We start from the raw sequence: 16,167 nt of genomic DNA on the forward strand, positions 1-16,167 counted from the left end.
GGCTATTTAGTTCCTAATCCCACTGTATTTTTGGAGGGAGAGGCACCTTTCTCATCCTCCCTTCCTCTCCGCCCACCCCTCTCCCTCCCCCTCATCTACCTGTCAAAGTCACTGATCTTTTGCATTTTGGAAGAGGACGTCAACGGAAAGGAATTCCCCCTGTCCAGGTCCGGGCTCCGAGAGGGGGCAACGCGCGACGAGGCTGCCCCAGGGGCTCGAGGCCAAGGTAACCGGGACGGGAGGCGCCGGGCGCCGTGGGGTCTGGGGCCGCGGACTCCGCCTCCCCGAGGCCCGCAGGGTGCTTATAGGGAGGGATACGGACCCCCGGGCTGCGGCGGCGGTGGCGACTCGGGTCCACACCCGCTGTGTTCCCATTCCACCCGCGCCCCGTGCGCCGCCAGCGGGTCCCCGCAGCTGCGGTCGCCGCCCCACGCGGGACCAAGCTGGGCAGGGCCGCCGCCCCGCGCCGACGGCTCAGCTCCCGCCCGGCACAGGGCCAGCGGGGGGCCCGGGTAAGTGCGGCTGACTCCCTTCTCCTCCAGCGACCCGTGCCTCTCTGGGTGGCCCCTCTCCATCAGATCCCTCCCTCCCGCCATCACTCCCTCTACCAACCCTCCGTGCCCGCCGAGGGCGGGAGGGGAGATCCGGGTGGGCGAGGAACTTTGGAAAGCGCCTTAAGGAGGCAGCGCAGAGCCTGTGCGCACTCCGGAGCCCGCACCGCTCACACCCACACTATTTCCCTGGCGTGCGCCCGGTACCAGGTCGCTGGCTGTTGCATCCGGAGCCTGCATCCACCCACCCGCAACGCACAACTCACGGCGCTCTCAATCTCCCACACACACACCTGACCACACACATAGCACAGGCTTTTTCTTTTCTTCTTCTTCTTCTTTTAAATAATTTAATTTTCCTTTTCTCAGTTTTCTCATTAGAGAAAATTAAATAAATAAAAACTTGCCCTGTTGCTCGCCCTGTGGAGAGCTTTTGAAGTCCCCTCTTTTAATCTCCTTTATTGGTGCGAGATTAAAGCGTTACTACCACACATTGTACAGCTGGGGCAAGAATAACGTGGAAGGAGGGAAAGACAGCATTGGGAAGCTGGTGGGAGCCTTTCCTCCCCTACTGGTTTCGCATTATCAGATGATGGATTCGGCTAGGGACATGGAGTTTCTCTCTGCTATGTATCTATGGATATCTATATATAATACAAATAATACCGAATATTATTGGGCCCAAAATAACCAATTAAGTGATTCATAGGAGAGAAAACTTGGATTAAAAAAAGAAACTGCGCCCTCTGCTGTTTATTTTGGTAACCTCATCTTGAGACTCACCCCCCCCCCCCAATCTCCTCAAGAGTAGCTGTCATTTCACAGGGTCTGGAAGGAAAATCCTTGAGGGAGGGGGGTTTTAAAGCAACTTTATATGAAAAAAAGTGGCAGGCAGAGTTCCTCCAGTTGCACCAGGTGTAGGTTTGTAGACCACAGGTCCTCCAGCTGCCCCCTCTTTAGTAGCCGTTTCCTTACAAAGGAATAAGCAAGCAACTTCCCAGCACAACACTGTCACCCTTCGCAGTGGAAAATTCTGAGCAAGACTCAGAACTCCACTAAACATATGGTAAATCTGGCAGCAGCTTCGCTCTGGAAATCAAGCTTCGTTTTATGACTGAAAATACTAAAAGTTGTCCTATCTTAACAGAAGAAAAAAAGAAAGCAAAGATGTTTCCCTCAAAATCATTTGTTCAAATATGCATAGTGATTAAGCTTGCTAGAAAGTTTTGCATCGATGTTTGATGAGGGCAAGGATTCCTGATTTGCTTGGTTCTTGGAGAATAAAGTACCTCTAACCTACAAGGAGGTCTCCAAATGTTTTGTACTTTGTCTCTCTGAATGCCTTACCCATTAGCTTTTCTCTTTGGCAGAGGGAAATCAGCTCAATAACTGTCCAAAAATATACTTAAACTATTTTTAAGGATAAGAAACTTTCAATCTTTCATTACAACCTGGATCCTTGCAAGGGGAACCAGGTGCAAAGAAGAAATACATGAGACATTTCACATGCCCTGCTGTCCGCTTGCATATATAAGGGGGATGTTTTCCCTGACAGATGCCTTGACATGACATATCTTTCATCACTAAGTACCAACATGAAGGCATTTGATGTTTCATGTATTTGACTTTTAATTTGTTGGCATTTCCTGTAGTTATATTTAAGAGTAAACTCCATACTTATTTTAAAAGGAACTATTTGTTTGGACATACAACTGTGTACCCATTAACATTTTCGTCGGTTGGGCATGTTAGTTCAAATGGTTCAGGCTTGCTTTGTTTTGTATTTTGTTTGGTTTTTAGGAGGCAGCTAATGCATGTTGAAGTTTCTTTCATGTGTTTACCAGGGGAAGCAAATATCTGTTCTTGCTTCTGTCATTTTTTTTTTTTTTTTGCAAAACATCAGTCAGTATCTTTAAACAATTAAACCATGTGCATTTGGCTGGTAGCTATTATAAATAAGCATTTGAACAGAGCTTGTGAGTAACAAAAGCACCAAGTCACTAGGAAGAAAATAAAATTTCCTACAACTTAGGAAAACAAGTATATGTTAGTATTTAAATGTGTACATGTGTGTATGTGTGAATTATGTTGTGTTATAAGGAAGTAAGCGATTTAACATACTTTCAGAAAGTAATTTTAATTTTAGAATCTGGAGTTCTGTTTCAAACTTCAAGTGGGTGTAGAATTTTTCAGCTGTGTGTGGAAGCTTGTATTTCTGAGCTTCCCTGTGCTAGAAGGGAGGCTCTATCGTTCATATGACAGTTGAATGCCAGGTTTCTTTTAGGCTTAGTTGATTCTGAAGTAATTTTACATATTACCCCTCTACAAACATCCTGGAAAATATGTACCGACTTCCATCATTTTTATCCCTTGATAAAAATAGAAATCTTTAAAATACCAATGTGTGATGGTTTTATTAAGACTCCCATGATTGTTCTTTATAATACACAAAGTCATTTATGAGTAAGACATGTCAAAATTGTTTCATTACATATTAGATTCTTTATGTTTTTGAGATAGTTAACAAAAAGACAGGAGCCTCTGTTCCTCATGAAGAAACCAAAAGATTCTCTTTTCACAACAAATGGGCATGTGCAAAGAGCACTGAATGTATGTGAACCTGTGATCTCACTGTGACTGTGTTCACAGCTGCTAATCTTGACAGGTTATGGAACTTGTATATTGTTTCCCCTTTATTTTCTTCAGTCAATGAAATGTGATTATCTTCAATTTTCCTTCTGTTCATATCCATTCAGAAACATGTAGCTTTATAAAAGTCTTAATGTCTACACAGAATGAGTCAATAGCTGTCTATTTCAGGTGCCCTGATGAGCTGTGTATTTATGGAATATTTAGCCTATTACCACACCTCCACTTCCTAGTGGGATTATATAATGAAAAGAAAGCTAAAATCCAGGGAGAGGTGGTAGATTTAGCGACAATATTTCCCTCTCAGTTGATGAATTCTTTGAGACTATAATGGCTTATCTTTTTAATCATTATTAGTTTTGCATAATATTTTTGGAGCCATTTTTTTCTTTTTTTCTGATGAGGTGAAGGGTTTTTGAAATCCCTCCTGCAAAGTTAATCCAAGGTGGAAGGTAATTATCTATTGAATCCTGGAAAAATGTATGTTCCTTGGATGCAAAGCCATTTTGTAGCCTATTTTAACCCCGATCAATAATACCTATCAACCTGAAATCCATGTAATGGCTATGCTCATTCTTATGCTAGAGATCCATGGGCTTGTAACATATTAATGGGGAAATCTCTGAACAGAAAGGATTTCTTACTACTTCAGCTCCTAGGTAGAGATGATGCCGGTCCTCAACTGCTCTGAGTTCCCAGGTGGGCCAAGTACAGACTTAGAGCTGAAGCTGCCCAGAGCTCTTCTGAAGTTGCCCTTATCCAGCTGATCCAGACACATGAGACAAATTCACAGTAGTTAGTTCAGTTATGTGCAAGCAGGAAGGAATGCACTTAGGATACTAAGTCCCCAAATATGTCATTGGCTGCCCATCCCCTAATCAGTTTGTTTAGCCATTTGCTTTTAAGAAGATACTGATATTTTTAACAGTCAGCTAGAAACCAGCAGCATTAAATGTTGGAGGTGGTGGTATAAATAATATTCTCTTTGTACATTATTTATTTTCTTTGTAAATCCCATAATTATACCTTTACTACAAATCCTTGATTCTCATAAGGCCTCTTTGTCGCTAAAGTTCACAGCTTTAATTCCTTCTAATATGAAACAGAAGGATTTATTTGATAGTCTGTATGATAGGAGGAAGTAAGGAGACTTTGATATGAAGAGCCAAAAGAGGGGGTGCTACAGATTTCAAAGTTAGAAGGGAAAATATAATTATGTTAAAGAATGGCTTATGACTGTACTCTGATTTGCATTACACTGTGGTCAATACCTTTTTCCGTGTCAATGGGAGCTCATTAAATGTAAATTCTGCAGACCAACTGAGCCACACCATATTAGTGCTTGCCAAAGCTTGACATTTTTAATACATTAATAATATGTCTGTAATGTAATGGAAAACTATTAATCACAACTGGTTAGGTGCCAGAAATTTAAGCTGTAATTGGCTGCTTCTTGTCAAGAATGTCGCACAGTCCTGCAACTGCCTCGTATTCAAATATCTTGCACCCCTCTGCATTTTCCCCTGTCAATTCTCTAACTTCGATCAATGATGTAGTCCATAATTCTGTGTAATGGCCATCATTAGAGTCTGGTAGACTTTAATGAGAATCCGCTGCATTGGAAGTGCTGTCGTCAGGACATGGTGACAGTTACATGCCTTTCCTTAGTGCCCACAGTTTCATGTCGAAATAGACCAGATGAGGTCATTGCGGTAACATAGGCATGAGGAGAGAGTAACAAAGAATAGATGGTTAAGGGAATAGTATTGCCTAAAAAAGGTGAAGAGTACTCTCGAGGGTCATTTAAGCCTTTATTCTTGAAATATTCTTTTAAAAAATATATTACAAATTAGCCAAATATTCACTCAATTCAAACTCAAAATTATTGGTTCCAAGTCTTTAAGATTATATTGTTCCTGGATTAGAAATTGCTGGGTTTTGAAACTTAAAAAGTGATGTTAATCATTTAGAACTAGTAGATTTTATACCAGCTCACTTACAATGCTCTTTTTCTTCACTATCCAAAGTGTGGATGTAGTAACCATAGGTGAAAAATGAGTCTAGGAAATACACATTCCTTTCTTTTTAACATCTTTTCAGATTGTTAATCGTCAATGTGTTGGGTGTTTCTGAAAACACAAACGTAATGAATCCAAAAGCAATCAAACAAAAAAGTAGAAAAGCTTGAGTAGCCACAACACATGCTCCTGTAATGTTCTACTTTTCTTTTCTTTTTAGCTTAAGATTTCCTAAATGAATGCCACTGAACAGTGTCAAAGTCACAAAGAAGCAAATTTAAGTCTGTAGTTTACACATGTTTAGACACATTGCTAATTACTGCTTCATGGGAACTCAAATATTCAACACTTTTCCTAATAGAAAATATCACAAATTGCAGCTGTATGATAACATTTTATGAATTGAATATAATGAAAATTGCACTTGCATCCATAAAGCAATTATTATAAATTACTTTGCTATGGAAACACAATTCAACCATCTGTTGGCATTTCATAGTCTCTGTGGCTTAGTTCATTTTAAGATGGTACATTATTTAAATATAGTGCCTTCCCTTTATAAGATTGCTTGAAGATAGCGAACTTCCTTATTTAAACTGTTTAATATGAATCAAAGAGTTGATAATGGAATTTTCAAAGCTGTAGGTTTTTTTTATTTTGTTCTTTTAAAACTTAAAAGTATTTGATAACTTTAACTAGGAATATGAACCAAATAACTAAGAAAGTATACTATCACCTGGGTTTCAAATGTTAACATTTTGTAAGATTTGAATAATTAAAAAGTTGCTAGTAGAACTCATCAGTGACTTTCATTTGTAAGTTATATAGGCTGTATTATCAGTTTATCCAAAAAGTACATTGAGATGAAAATTTTTATTTTCTGCTAGAATTAGTGCTGTTACTCTGCTTCATGGCCTGTTAGCTCACCCTTAGCTCTTTTTATATGTGCATTTTAAGCTGTGTGTTTTACTGTGGAGCTTTCACTTTAAAAGCAGCATATAATATCCACCTTTAGGACAAATTCTCTCCTGTTAGAGAAAGTAACTGCAAATGCAGATGTGATGGCTATAAAAAGATGTAAGAAAATAGAAGATTCTTTTGAAAGGAATATTTGCCCATTTGATTTTATTTTTTGAGTATTTTCAGAGAACCTAATTATCTTTTTCAGTAAATGCAACTAACTAAACAAAAGATGTTAAATTCTTCTAATATAATGAGAAAATTCAGAGACAGGCTTGTGCCAATAAGACCAGTTTTCATTCACCTGCCCCTAACAAAAGCTAAGAAATGTACAAGAATTTGGAGAATTTTAGGGTTGCTTTGCTAAAAGAAAGGCACACAAGTAATTGTCATTGTTATAAAGACTCTCTTTATTCTCATTGTTCTCTTAGAGGATTTTTAAGCTAGCTGTAAGAGCTGTTTAAATCAAGAAGCTTTCTCTCAGTAGTTAAGATGGAAATAAAATTTTTGAAGCAAAAAACCTGTTAACTCTCCTAGAACATATTCATCTACTTTTGTTATGGAAGAATCAGATCCTTCATATCAAAATCCTCCCCAATGTGGATGGGTACCCTGATCATCCTAGCAAGGCATCTAACTGAAGCCTATCCATATTATACCAGTTTGCTTTATGTCCCACTGAGCCTGCGAAATGTCAATGCACTGTACATTTTCTAATGCATTGATTCCAGGGCAATAACTCTTACTCTTATTGTTTCCACAAAGGTGTTGGTGCCAGAAGAAAAAAGAAAATGACTGCTGGGAAACAGACAAGGGATTGTAGACACTCATCCTTGTGCTCCAGATACTGATCCCTCATCACATCTGAACAGCACCAGTGACCCTGAACACTGAGGATCACTCAGGATTATCGGATGTACAATGGGAGAGCTATCACTTTGCTAAATTATTATTTGGTCCTGGACATCCTTCACAAAAGTCTAATAGATATGTTCTATGAGGAGGGAAAGGCTGCAAGCCATTGATGCCTAACACAGAAGCACATTAGGCTTCCACCAAAGTCCTCAACGTACCTGATTGCACAGTATTTCAACCTATCACATTCAGTTTGGGAATCTGCTTGGAGACCTCGGCTTATTTTTTAAAAATATACAGACCTATCTACATAAGGACACGCACACACACACACAATATATATATATATATATTATATATATATATATATATATATATTCATGTATATGTAAAGGAGACACTGACTGCAAATAAGACACGAAGATTGCCAAGATTTTAGAGATGTATTTGTCAAGATTCCTGTCGATTCATGCCCTGTGGGTTACAGTGTCCTCTGTGATGCAGCCCTACCCTTTAGTGTGGGGACATTACGATGTATGTAAAACTCAGATTTACACAGAAGAAGGGAAAGTTTGGGATTATATGGCCTGCCAGCCGGAATCCACGGACATGACAAAATATCTGAAAGTGAAACTGGATCCTCCGGATATTACCTGTGGAGACCCTCCAGAGGCGTTCTGTGCGATGGTGAGGCAGTGCTTTTGAGTAGAGTATTTCATATAAATGCCATTAAATCTCATTGGCAAACAAATGTGGTGAGTGGGAAGGCTCAGTTTGGCAGGGCCAAATCTGCAGGTGGCAGATTTGTGTTGAGAGGCTGGCTTCATCCTCACTTGAGGCTTGTCCTTTCTGGGGTTACAATATATATGTCATGATTGATGTATGGGAGCTTCTTCATTGCCAGCAAGCCAAAAGTGTCAGTGAGACAGGTGGAGTGTGTATACATTACAAATCAAAAAGCCAAACTGATGGTTAAATTTTAGATTAGAAGCTGAAGCATCAGGTCAGCTGGGTTATAAAAATCCATTAGTAAATCAATGTTAAGAATGCAAAGGTTTGCCAGGAGGTGGTGGTCATGCATGCCTTTAATCCCAGCACTCAGGAGGCAGAGGCAGGCAGATGTCTATGAGTTTGAGGCCAGCCTGGTCTACAGAGAAACTCTGTCTCTAAAAATAAAAGAATGCAAAGGTTTATTCTTACACATAGATGAAGGCAGGCCCAAATTCCATAGTTCAAGATTAGATGAGGTCGCCTGTATCCTTTACCAGATAGCATCTCTGGTAGGGATTCCTCAGGTAAGGGACCAGCAAGAAGTAAAGAAGGAAGTACAGTAGACTTTCTTGAGGGATTTTTCCAGGGATCTTATTTACCATCTCATGCATACCCTTACTACCAAGGATTGCATTTTTGTGGGAATTTTGAAAGTGGGTGTTGAAATGCTCTAAACACATTTGCTGAAATCCATGACCTGGGGGCATGTAAGTTTAGACAATAATAAGAGGAGTTATAACATTCCTTATTCTTGGAGTGTATTTAAGGCCTTTTCCAGGTGGAACACTCACTAGAAGAAAGGTGGTATTGGAGGAACATGTTGCATTTCCAACTAAAATCATAGCAGAAAATATACCAGTGTTATTAAAGAGATGAGTGCTTAATATGGCGTCAGTTAATGGGGTAAGGAATTGAGTCAGTATGTCCATTTGGGTTATGTTGTTGGTTTTTATTGGAGGCAGTCTTTATTTGATATAAGAACCATGGCCCCATTTTAATCCACATAACAGATATAACCATGTGGCAGATTTTAATAGTATCTTACCTGACTTTATTATCTTGAACTTGGCCTGGCATTTTCAGGCTCGTGAAACTATTAATCAAAGTAGCATCTGCTCACAGTCCCCAGTGAGTTAAATTAACATAAGATTGTCTCAGATGGAGCACTATAGCAAAGGTTTTGTAGCAGGAAACAATTTTGAGCAATAAAATGTGTTTTCACCTAAAAGCTAAGGGCTTGCTATTTTTCAGAAGTGCCTTTGGGGACTGCTTTGAATTATAGTCTAAACCTGATTTTGTGGAGAGTGAGAAAAAGATCTTGGCTATTAGGTGTCACTATGACTAAAGTGCCCTAAATGACTAAATATTTCAAAGAGAGGGCCCCGTCTCTGTGGGTAACAGGTATGTGCTTTAGAAAGAAGTTGCATTTTGGAAACCACAGGCTTCCAGTAGAGTTTATTCAAACGTATCAGTAAAACTCCAATAAATCTGTACAGGAGCAGGGACATTTGTCGGCTTTATATGAAGTTTTTAGTAATTTCCTAGGAAAGGTCAAATTTAAAATTTCATTGCAAATGTGGTGTGAAATTACTGTTTGGTTATAGGTTATACAAGCTCCCAGAGCCTGAATTCTGTGTCAGATCTTCTCATCAAGGGACTCTAGCCCTTCTATTGGGTTCTGTGACATGCTGAGCAATATACCTCTTCTGGAATTGCTTAATAATTTACAGATCTAAGTGAAATGCTTAATGTCCTTTGCCAGGGTACAGTCTCTACTCACATACATCCTATAGGATATGTTCAAGCTATGATTTGTGTGTGCTGCTTCCTTGAACTCTCCTTTGGTCAAAGAATGCTTGTTCAGCATCTCTCCTGCCCAACATGTAAAGAATGCCCATGTTCAGCATACCTATTTCTCCCAATAGAAACAGGAAAGGGAAATTACAGGACTTTCCAGGCTAGCTTTTCATAGGGACATGGTCTCAGGTCCTTAAGTATGTTAATTCCTGTCAATCCAGTGGCTAAATGATGGGAGAGGTGCCATGAGAAAAGAGAATTAACAGAATATTCCTAGGTTGGCCTGAAGTACATCTGTGTTACACATATGTGTTCCCAGAGACCCCACACAGGCTGCTGTAGTACAATGCAGGTACACAGAAGCAGTTAGTCTGCCCAGGTAGACTCAAGCATGTCACTGCGCAGGGTGTAAGATTTCTGAGTTACCTATCAGTCATTAATTTGTATTCCTTAATGTGCATATGATTGGCATAACAGATTTAATAATCTCCTTTAAATGTGAACTTTGGGACTATTAGTATGCATATTATATGCCAACTCAATGATAATGGACCAAATACATCAAAACTTCCTTTCTGTGGTTGTGGATTTTCTGTAAAATGCCTTAGTGTCAGAGTTCTTAACACAGGCTGTAAAAACATCTCGGGATGCTGTCATGTCAGGTCTGTTGAGGAGCTCCTTAGCCCAAAGTCTAATGGGAATCCATAAAGTCACTTATGCTAGGACTTATGGGTCCTAAGCTCCCTGACACTTGCTTCCATTTCAGCTCCTCCAGAGTCATTATGGCCTATTACATCACTGGAGCTGCCAAATAGACACAGCCACTACTTAGCCCCTATATGTAAATGTTTACTGTAAAATGGCTTTGCCTCCTCAGCCAGTAACACTCTTATTAGTAATGGCTCCAGGGTTTCTGAACACAGGAAATACATTCAGCCATAGAAATATTCTGTAATTCCCAGAGTTAATGTTGTTAATATAAAGTGGGAAGTTCATTGGTATTGCTCTGAAAATCTGTGGAGTTGCCTTCTGTATTTATTCTGTCAGTATATACCCGTGACCACCCATGAATATTGCATTGATTTTAATGCCGAGTGAATTTGGAGGGGAGAAACAGCTTATGATTCCATTTAATAATTGATCTCTGCTTGCTAACCTCTGGATGTCCTATCTATGTCAAATCTTCTATGTCAAGTAATTTAAAATGGTTAGGTATCAATTGTATAAACACTTACAAACAATAGTTTACTGGAAAAAAAACTTGTCTATAACAGTGTAATAGAGACTACATATGAATATAGAGCATATATATGTGAATATCATATATGAATGTGTATGAATTACTCATTTTGAAAATTATTTATTGTCCTTTTAATTTAATACATTTCTTTTTGAATTGATGGTGCATAAAATTGAACACTATTTTTGTCAGTGGAGAGAAACCTGCAAGGCACAGGGTTGACTCCTTTTGCTCTTACAGTGTGTTGATCCTGTCCTTTCAGCCATAATACAAGCTTCAAGAAGCATGCCTGTCACATGACACAGGTCATCTAGTGACAATGATTTAATTTGCATAAGGAGCCGATAGGATAATCTGATCCTGTGTGTAATGCTGAAGTGACAACACAGAATTGTGATTTGGTCTTTGTGTTTAGATAACATAGCTGTCATGTCCCCCAGGCAACACCCCAGTGGCTTAAAAATGGAAAAATTATCTGCAATTATCTCCAGCATGCAGCCAGTTTTCTGTATAACTTAAACAGAAGCATTGAAAAGAAGCCTCCAGACAAAAGACGTCATGTACGTTTGTACAATTTATGGGGCAGAAGTGCTGATGGCTGTGGAAATGGGAGCCCCCGAGTGCTGCCATGGATTTCAGAGCCAATCAAAACTAAATGAGAAAACAAAGATTATTAAAAAGTCTTTTGTGCATGTAATTTTGGCATAACGCTATGAGGTGGACATTAAATGTTTACCATGGAGACTTTCAGCATCATTAATGCAGCATGCCTGTAATTACAAATACACTCGTATGACTAAGAAATGGAGAAAATAAAGTCCTCTGAGGTGTATTTAGCGAAACCCTCATTATGTTTACTGGAATAATTAAAAGAAAGGGCATAATTTTTCTAAATAAAATGTCAGACCTTGAAATAGAAATGGATTTTCTTGAGAAAATTTACTAATGTGTGTGTGCCTGTGCTCTCGATAGGCATTCATTCAAGAACCTTACCAGGTCTGCTAATTGTGGCTCCATATTGTTTGCTTCCTTTTAAGAAGAAAACAGTTACCGTAAGCATTGTGGATAAAACATATTTCATTAGAGTCAAGTGAAATTTATAAAAGTAATAGGAAATGTTTATACTTTGTGATTTCAAAGTCTGGGGCAAGCAGTTGGCAATGTAGAGTCTTCAGGGCTACACTTAGCTCATATTTCTGATTTGACAAAATCTTGGGTTCCCATCTGGTGGCTATCAGGTGGCCTTTGAGGAATTAATTTGATAAACTCAATTACATTTTTTTCAGTGACAAGGGATTAATATCAATTTTCCAAGAACTGGAACCGACATTGACCTAGACAATAATTGAATAGTTTAAAAAAGTACTCTGTTCATATGAATCATAATTTGATAAGCAAATGAAGTTTTAATAACAGTGACATCTTTCCTTTGAACTGATTTGCCTCTTAAATTGTGGCAGAAGGGAATTTTAAGAAAACTTCTATTTTTTTATTAACACTTCTTTGTTATTAGTTCATTATTTAGATTTATTTCTCAGAGATGACTAATTTACACTGAAATGATTAAGTTGAACAAAGACCAGCCTTTCTGATTTACCATTTCATCAAGGAACCTCTTGTTGAGGAGCTCACAGCAACTCCTTTTTATGTAGGATATTAAGTCTAAAGTACTCTACCCTCTTCATAACTCTGGCTAAATATAGTCTATCAGTACCTCCTATTAGGTCCTTACTGCATCTCTAGCAGGCTTAAGCCTAACAACCTGATAGGAAAGGAACTCCTACACTAAGTGGAAGCTGCATTGGTTTGGTATAGCTGGCATTGGTTTGTATATATGGAGGAGGTCATGAGAAGACGATGGTAACAATTATGGCCAGGGTAGAAAAATTGATCTAATCCTATGTTATTTATTTTTCCTTTTCAGAGGAAGTAATTGTATTTATTTATCTATTGTTGTTAATGTTATTAGTGGGGTACACATGGGCACACATGTGGAGGTCTGAGGACAACATTTGAACATTGTCTTCCATTCATGGGTCCCTGAGATTAAACAAAGGTCCTCAGGCTTACTTAGCAAGTGGTTTTACCCATTGAGCCGCTGAGCCATCTGTCTAGCACTATGTTAGTATTTACTAGGTGCATAAGTGCTCTTATCTTTGTTGTGTTAATGCTTCACCCATATTATTCCAGATAACTGGGTACAGAGTGAGGGAGTACAAATAGAGCATGCGAACCCTAGTGGTAGTGGTGAGAATTACACCAAGAGGTACTAGGCGACTCTTCAAAGAAAGTAATCTAACACAAAGCAGTAAGGGAAAGAGACGACAGAGAAAAAGAGCAGTCAGAATTGAAAAGCAGCATGTAATTTCACGACACGTCAAAGAACCACTTGAAAAAATGATTTGGTAGCTAAATGCCTAATGTTTAACTCTATCAGAAAAGAAATAGAAGTAAGGCTAACTACACCAGTTAGGGACCTGTAGCATTTCAGTTACCCTTTAGGACACATGGGGAATGCAAAGTCATTTTGTACCACTCCACAAGTGTGAGGAGGGCAGAGGGTGTAGCTCAATGATAGAGTACTTTCCTAGAGTTTACAAAGCCCTGGATTCTACCACCAGCACCACTCAAAATTAAAATAAATAATTATTAGTTATCATAGGTGATTTGAAATAAATACTAATAATATATCAAACAACACTGAAATGCTTTTGCTCATCAGAACAGTATGATTTAACTTAAAAGACCTATCTCCCACATACCAAGACTTCAGGGTTAAAAGAAAGTGTCAGTGTGTTATTGAGTTGAAATCAAATGGAAGGGCCATCTTCTTATGTCCTCAGGGATGGGATGGTCACTCACTGGAACCAGTCTGCCTATGAGTCATGAGAAGGAAGGAGTCCTGGGGATCAGAAAAGTCCTTGTCTCTGAGCTTGGCTCTCTTTGGTTGGACTTCATGATCCCACAGAAGTAGAAGCAGTGACCTTGTATACATGAACAAGAATGAAATCAGGAGGCTTCTTTCCAAGCACAATGCTGGAGACAAATAAACTACACGGTGTATACCGTGGTTCTGCACCTGGAAACTGACCCACAATGATAACTACATTTTATTTTAGAATTCAGTAAATATACATTATCCATATCATAGCCAAAAGACAAGTTTTATAGTATAGGATTTACCCTTTCTGTGTGCTATGCTATTTCTTATCCTGAATCTGAACCACATATTATGTGTGGTATTGGTCTTTGGAAATTGCTTAAGGGTTTAAACATATATAAATACATATTTGCATAATTCCTTATTTTAACTCACTATATTTTATATACACCATTGTGTAATACTTTTACTCTGTGGATTTTTTTCACTTATTCTTCCATATATAGGCATTTAGGTGGTTTGGTTCTTATACCTGAAGACACTTGACAGATGTTGCCAAAAATTGTCCGCCAGAAAGTTCTTTAAGGACAATATTCAATATCATAATCGAATAAATTCTCTTATTACAAGATCTTAGCAGATAAAAGAGAGACAATTAGCCAAGAAATGAGGGTCAAATTATCCACATTTTTCCATTCTTTCAACTAGGATTAGAATGTTTAAAATTTCACATTGAGATAAGGACATATTCCGGAGTGCAAGAGGCACTTCATTTCATTAAACATGCATTTATTTTCTTACTGTGAAAGTTGATGCCTGAGTTTCTCATCCATTTGCATGTCATTATTTCTAACTACAGTAGTTTTGTTGCTTGTAATATTACCCTTTCCCCCCCCCCACAGAAGTCACCCATTTAAAAAGATAAAAACATATACATAATGTGAGTCTTTCCACACAAACTTCAGTTTTGTTAATCATTTCAAAGTGCAAATATCCTTGCCTGAAGGCAAGAGCTTGCTTTAGGGTTTTTCCCATGCCTTTCAGTCTGGAAACACCCTAAATTTCTGCCCTGGATTTTTTTTAATTTACAATTTTTTTTATTTATTTTAAATCAACTACAGTTTCCTTTTCCCCCTCTGCTTCAGTTCCCTCCCCTGCCTCCTTTCTACCTGCCCCCATCAACTCCTCAGAAAGGATAGAGCCTCCCATGGGGACTCAAAAAAGCCTCTGTCCTGGATTTTGATGGCAGGCTTCCACAGTCCTGGGCTAGCAAAGATCTATCTGAGGGTCCACATCTGTATCTCCTGTGTTCATATGTAAAAACTTCACAAGGTTGATATTTTCCTTAAGCAGAGAGTTTATTTTCTCTTAGAATTTGTGTTGTCAAAAAACAATTGCAAACAACAACATATTCTTTCTATAAAGCTGCTGTTGTGAAATTTGCTTAGGTTTTAATTTGCCAGACCAATGGGAATACAGACATTTTTTTTTCAAGTGACATTTTTCTTTTTGATTTTCAGAACTTCTTTTCTTGCACTTGGAAAAATGCTCAAAGTTGTTTCACAAGCATCTTATTTGAAAACAAGTTACTGAGATTGGCAGGTGGTCAGTTTCTTCTTGTCATGCAGGGAATAGATAGATTCACATAGTATCTGTTCCATGGAAGTTAAAGGTGTGAGCTGAGAAAGAAACTAGAATTGGTTTTCACTCTTTGACCTACTTTGAAGCTGACTTCTAAAATATTAAATGAAGAGCTGAGCTGGGTATTGCTCCAGTACAAAGAAAGAGCCCTTTTGTTCCAGAAGGTCGATGTCCGTGGAGCAGTCCAGGGGCTGACATTATCATCAGGTCATGTCTGCCAATGATTTTCCACCATCATGTGTAACTTTTTGTTCCTTTGCGTTGATCTTGTTCCTTCTTGGAAATGATAAAATGGAGAAATCAAATGCACTTCCAAGCATGTTCTAGAAATTAATCTTCTGTTTCAGCTTTGTTGTGGTTCCTCTGTGTTGGTTTGTATGAGGCAGGAATTAATATGTCGGTAGAAAAAAATGAATAAGTGTGAGAGGTATGAAGCCAGCTGAGAAGATTGAAGACCATCCTAGGGAAAGAATTCTGTATTGGGAAGAAAGATATTTTAGTGTGTGTATAGGTGCCAGATGGCTTGAATGTGGACTGTGTGAAACTAAAAGTTGTCTGACAGACATGGAGAGCTGAGGTCTGTAGGTCACATGACGTTTACAATAGTGTTGCTCATTCTTTTTGTAAGTGAGTTCAAAAGTTGCAAACTACTTGATGTACCAGGTAGATTAAGGCCATTTAAATTGTGGACAATGTGCACTATTCTCTGCACGAATAGGAGAGAATACAGTTGATGACTATAGGTGGTACAGATAAAGATATATACATAATAGAGAGAAAATGAGCTGATGGCCTATATGTTAA

The 16,167-nt window shown here is 38.7% G+C and overlaps 1 protein-coding gene across 2 annotated transcripts in view; it reads left to right on the forward strand.

Moving 5' to 3' along the window:
• The first annotated feature begins 7,429 nt into the window (after positions 1 to 7,429).
• Ntng1 (netrin G1) overlaps positions 7,430 to 16,167 on the forward strand; it is a 323,431-nt gene continuing 314,693 nt past the window's right edge. For both annotated transcript variants that reach the window (XM_035451719.1, XM_027395542.2), the window contains exon 1: positions 7,430 to 7,720. In XM_035451719.1, coding sequence (XP_035307610.1) covers positions 7,475 to 7,720 — 246 coding nt within the window. In that variant the 5' untranslated portion in view covers positions 7,430 to 7,474. The remainder of the gene's footprint in view (positions 7,721 to 16,167) is intronic.

This window comes from Cricetulus griseus, assembly GCF_003668045.3.
Source record: "Cricetulus griseus strain 17A/GY chromosome 1 unlocalized genomic scaffold, alternate assembly CriGri-PICRH-1.0 chr1_0, whole genome shotgun sequence".
Taxonomy (NCBI): domain Eukaryota; kingdom Metazoa; phylum Chordata; class Mammalia; order Rodentia; family Cricetidae; genus Cricetulus; species Cricetulus griseus.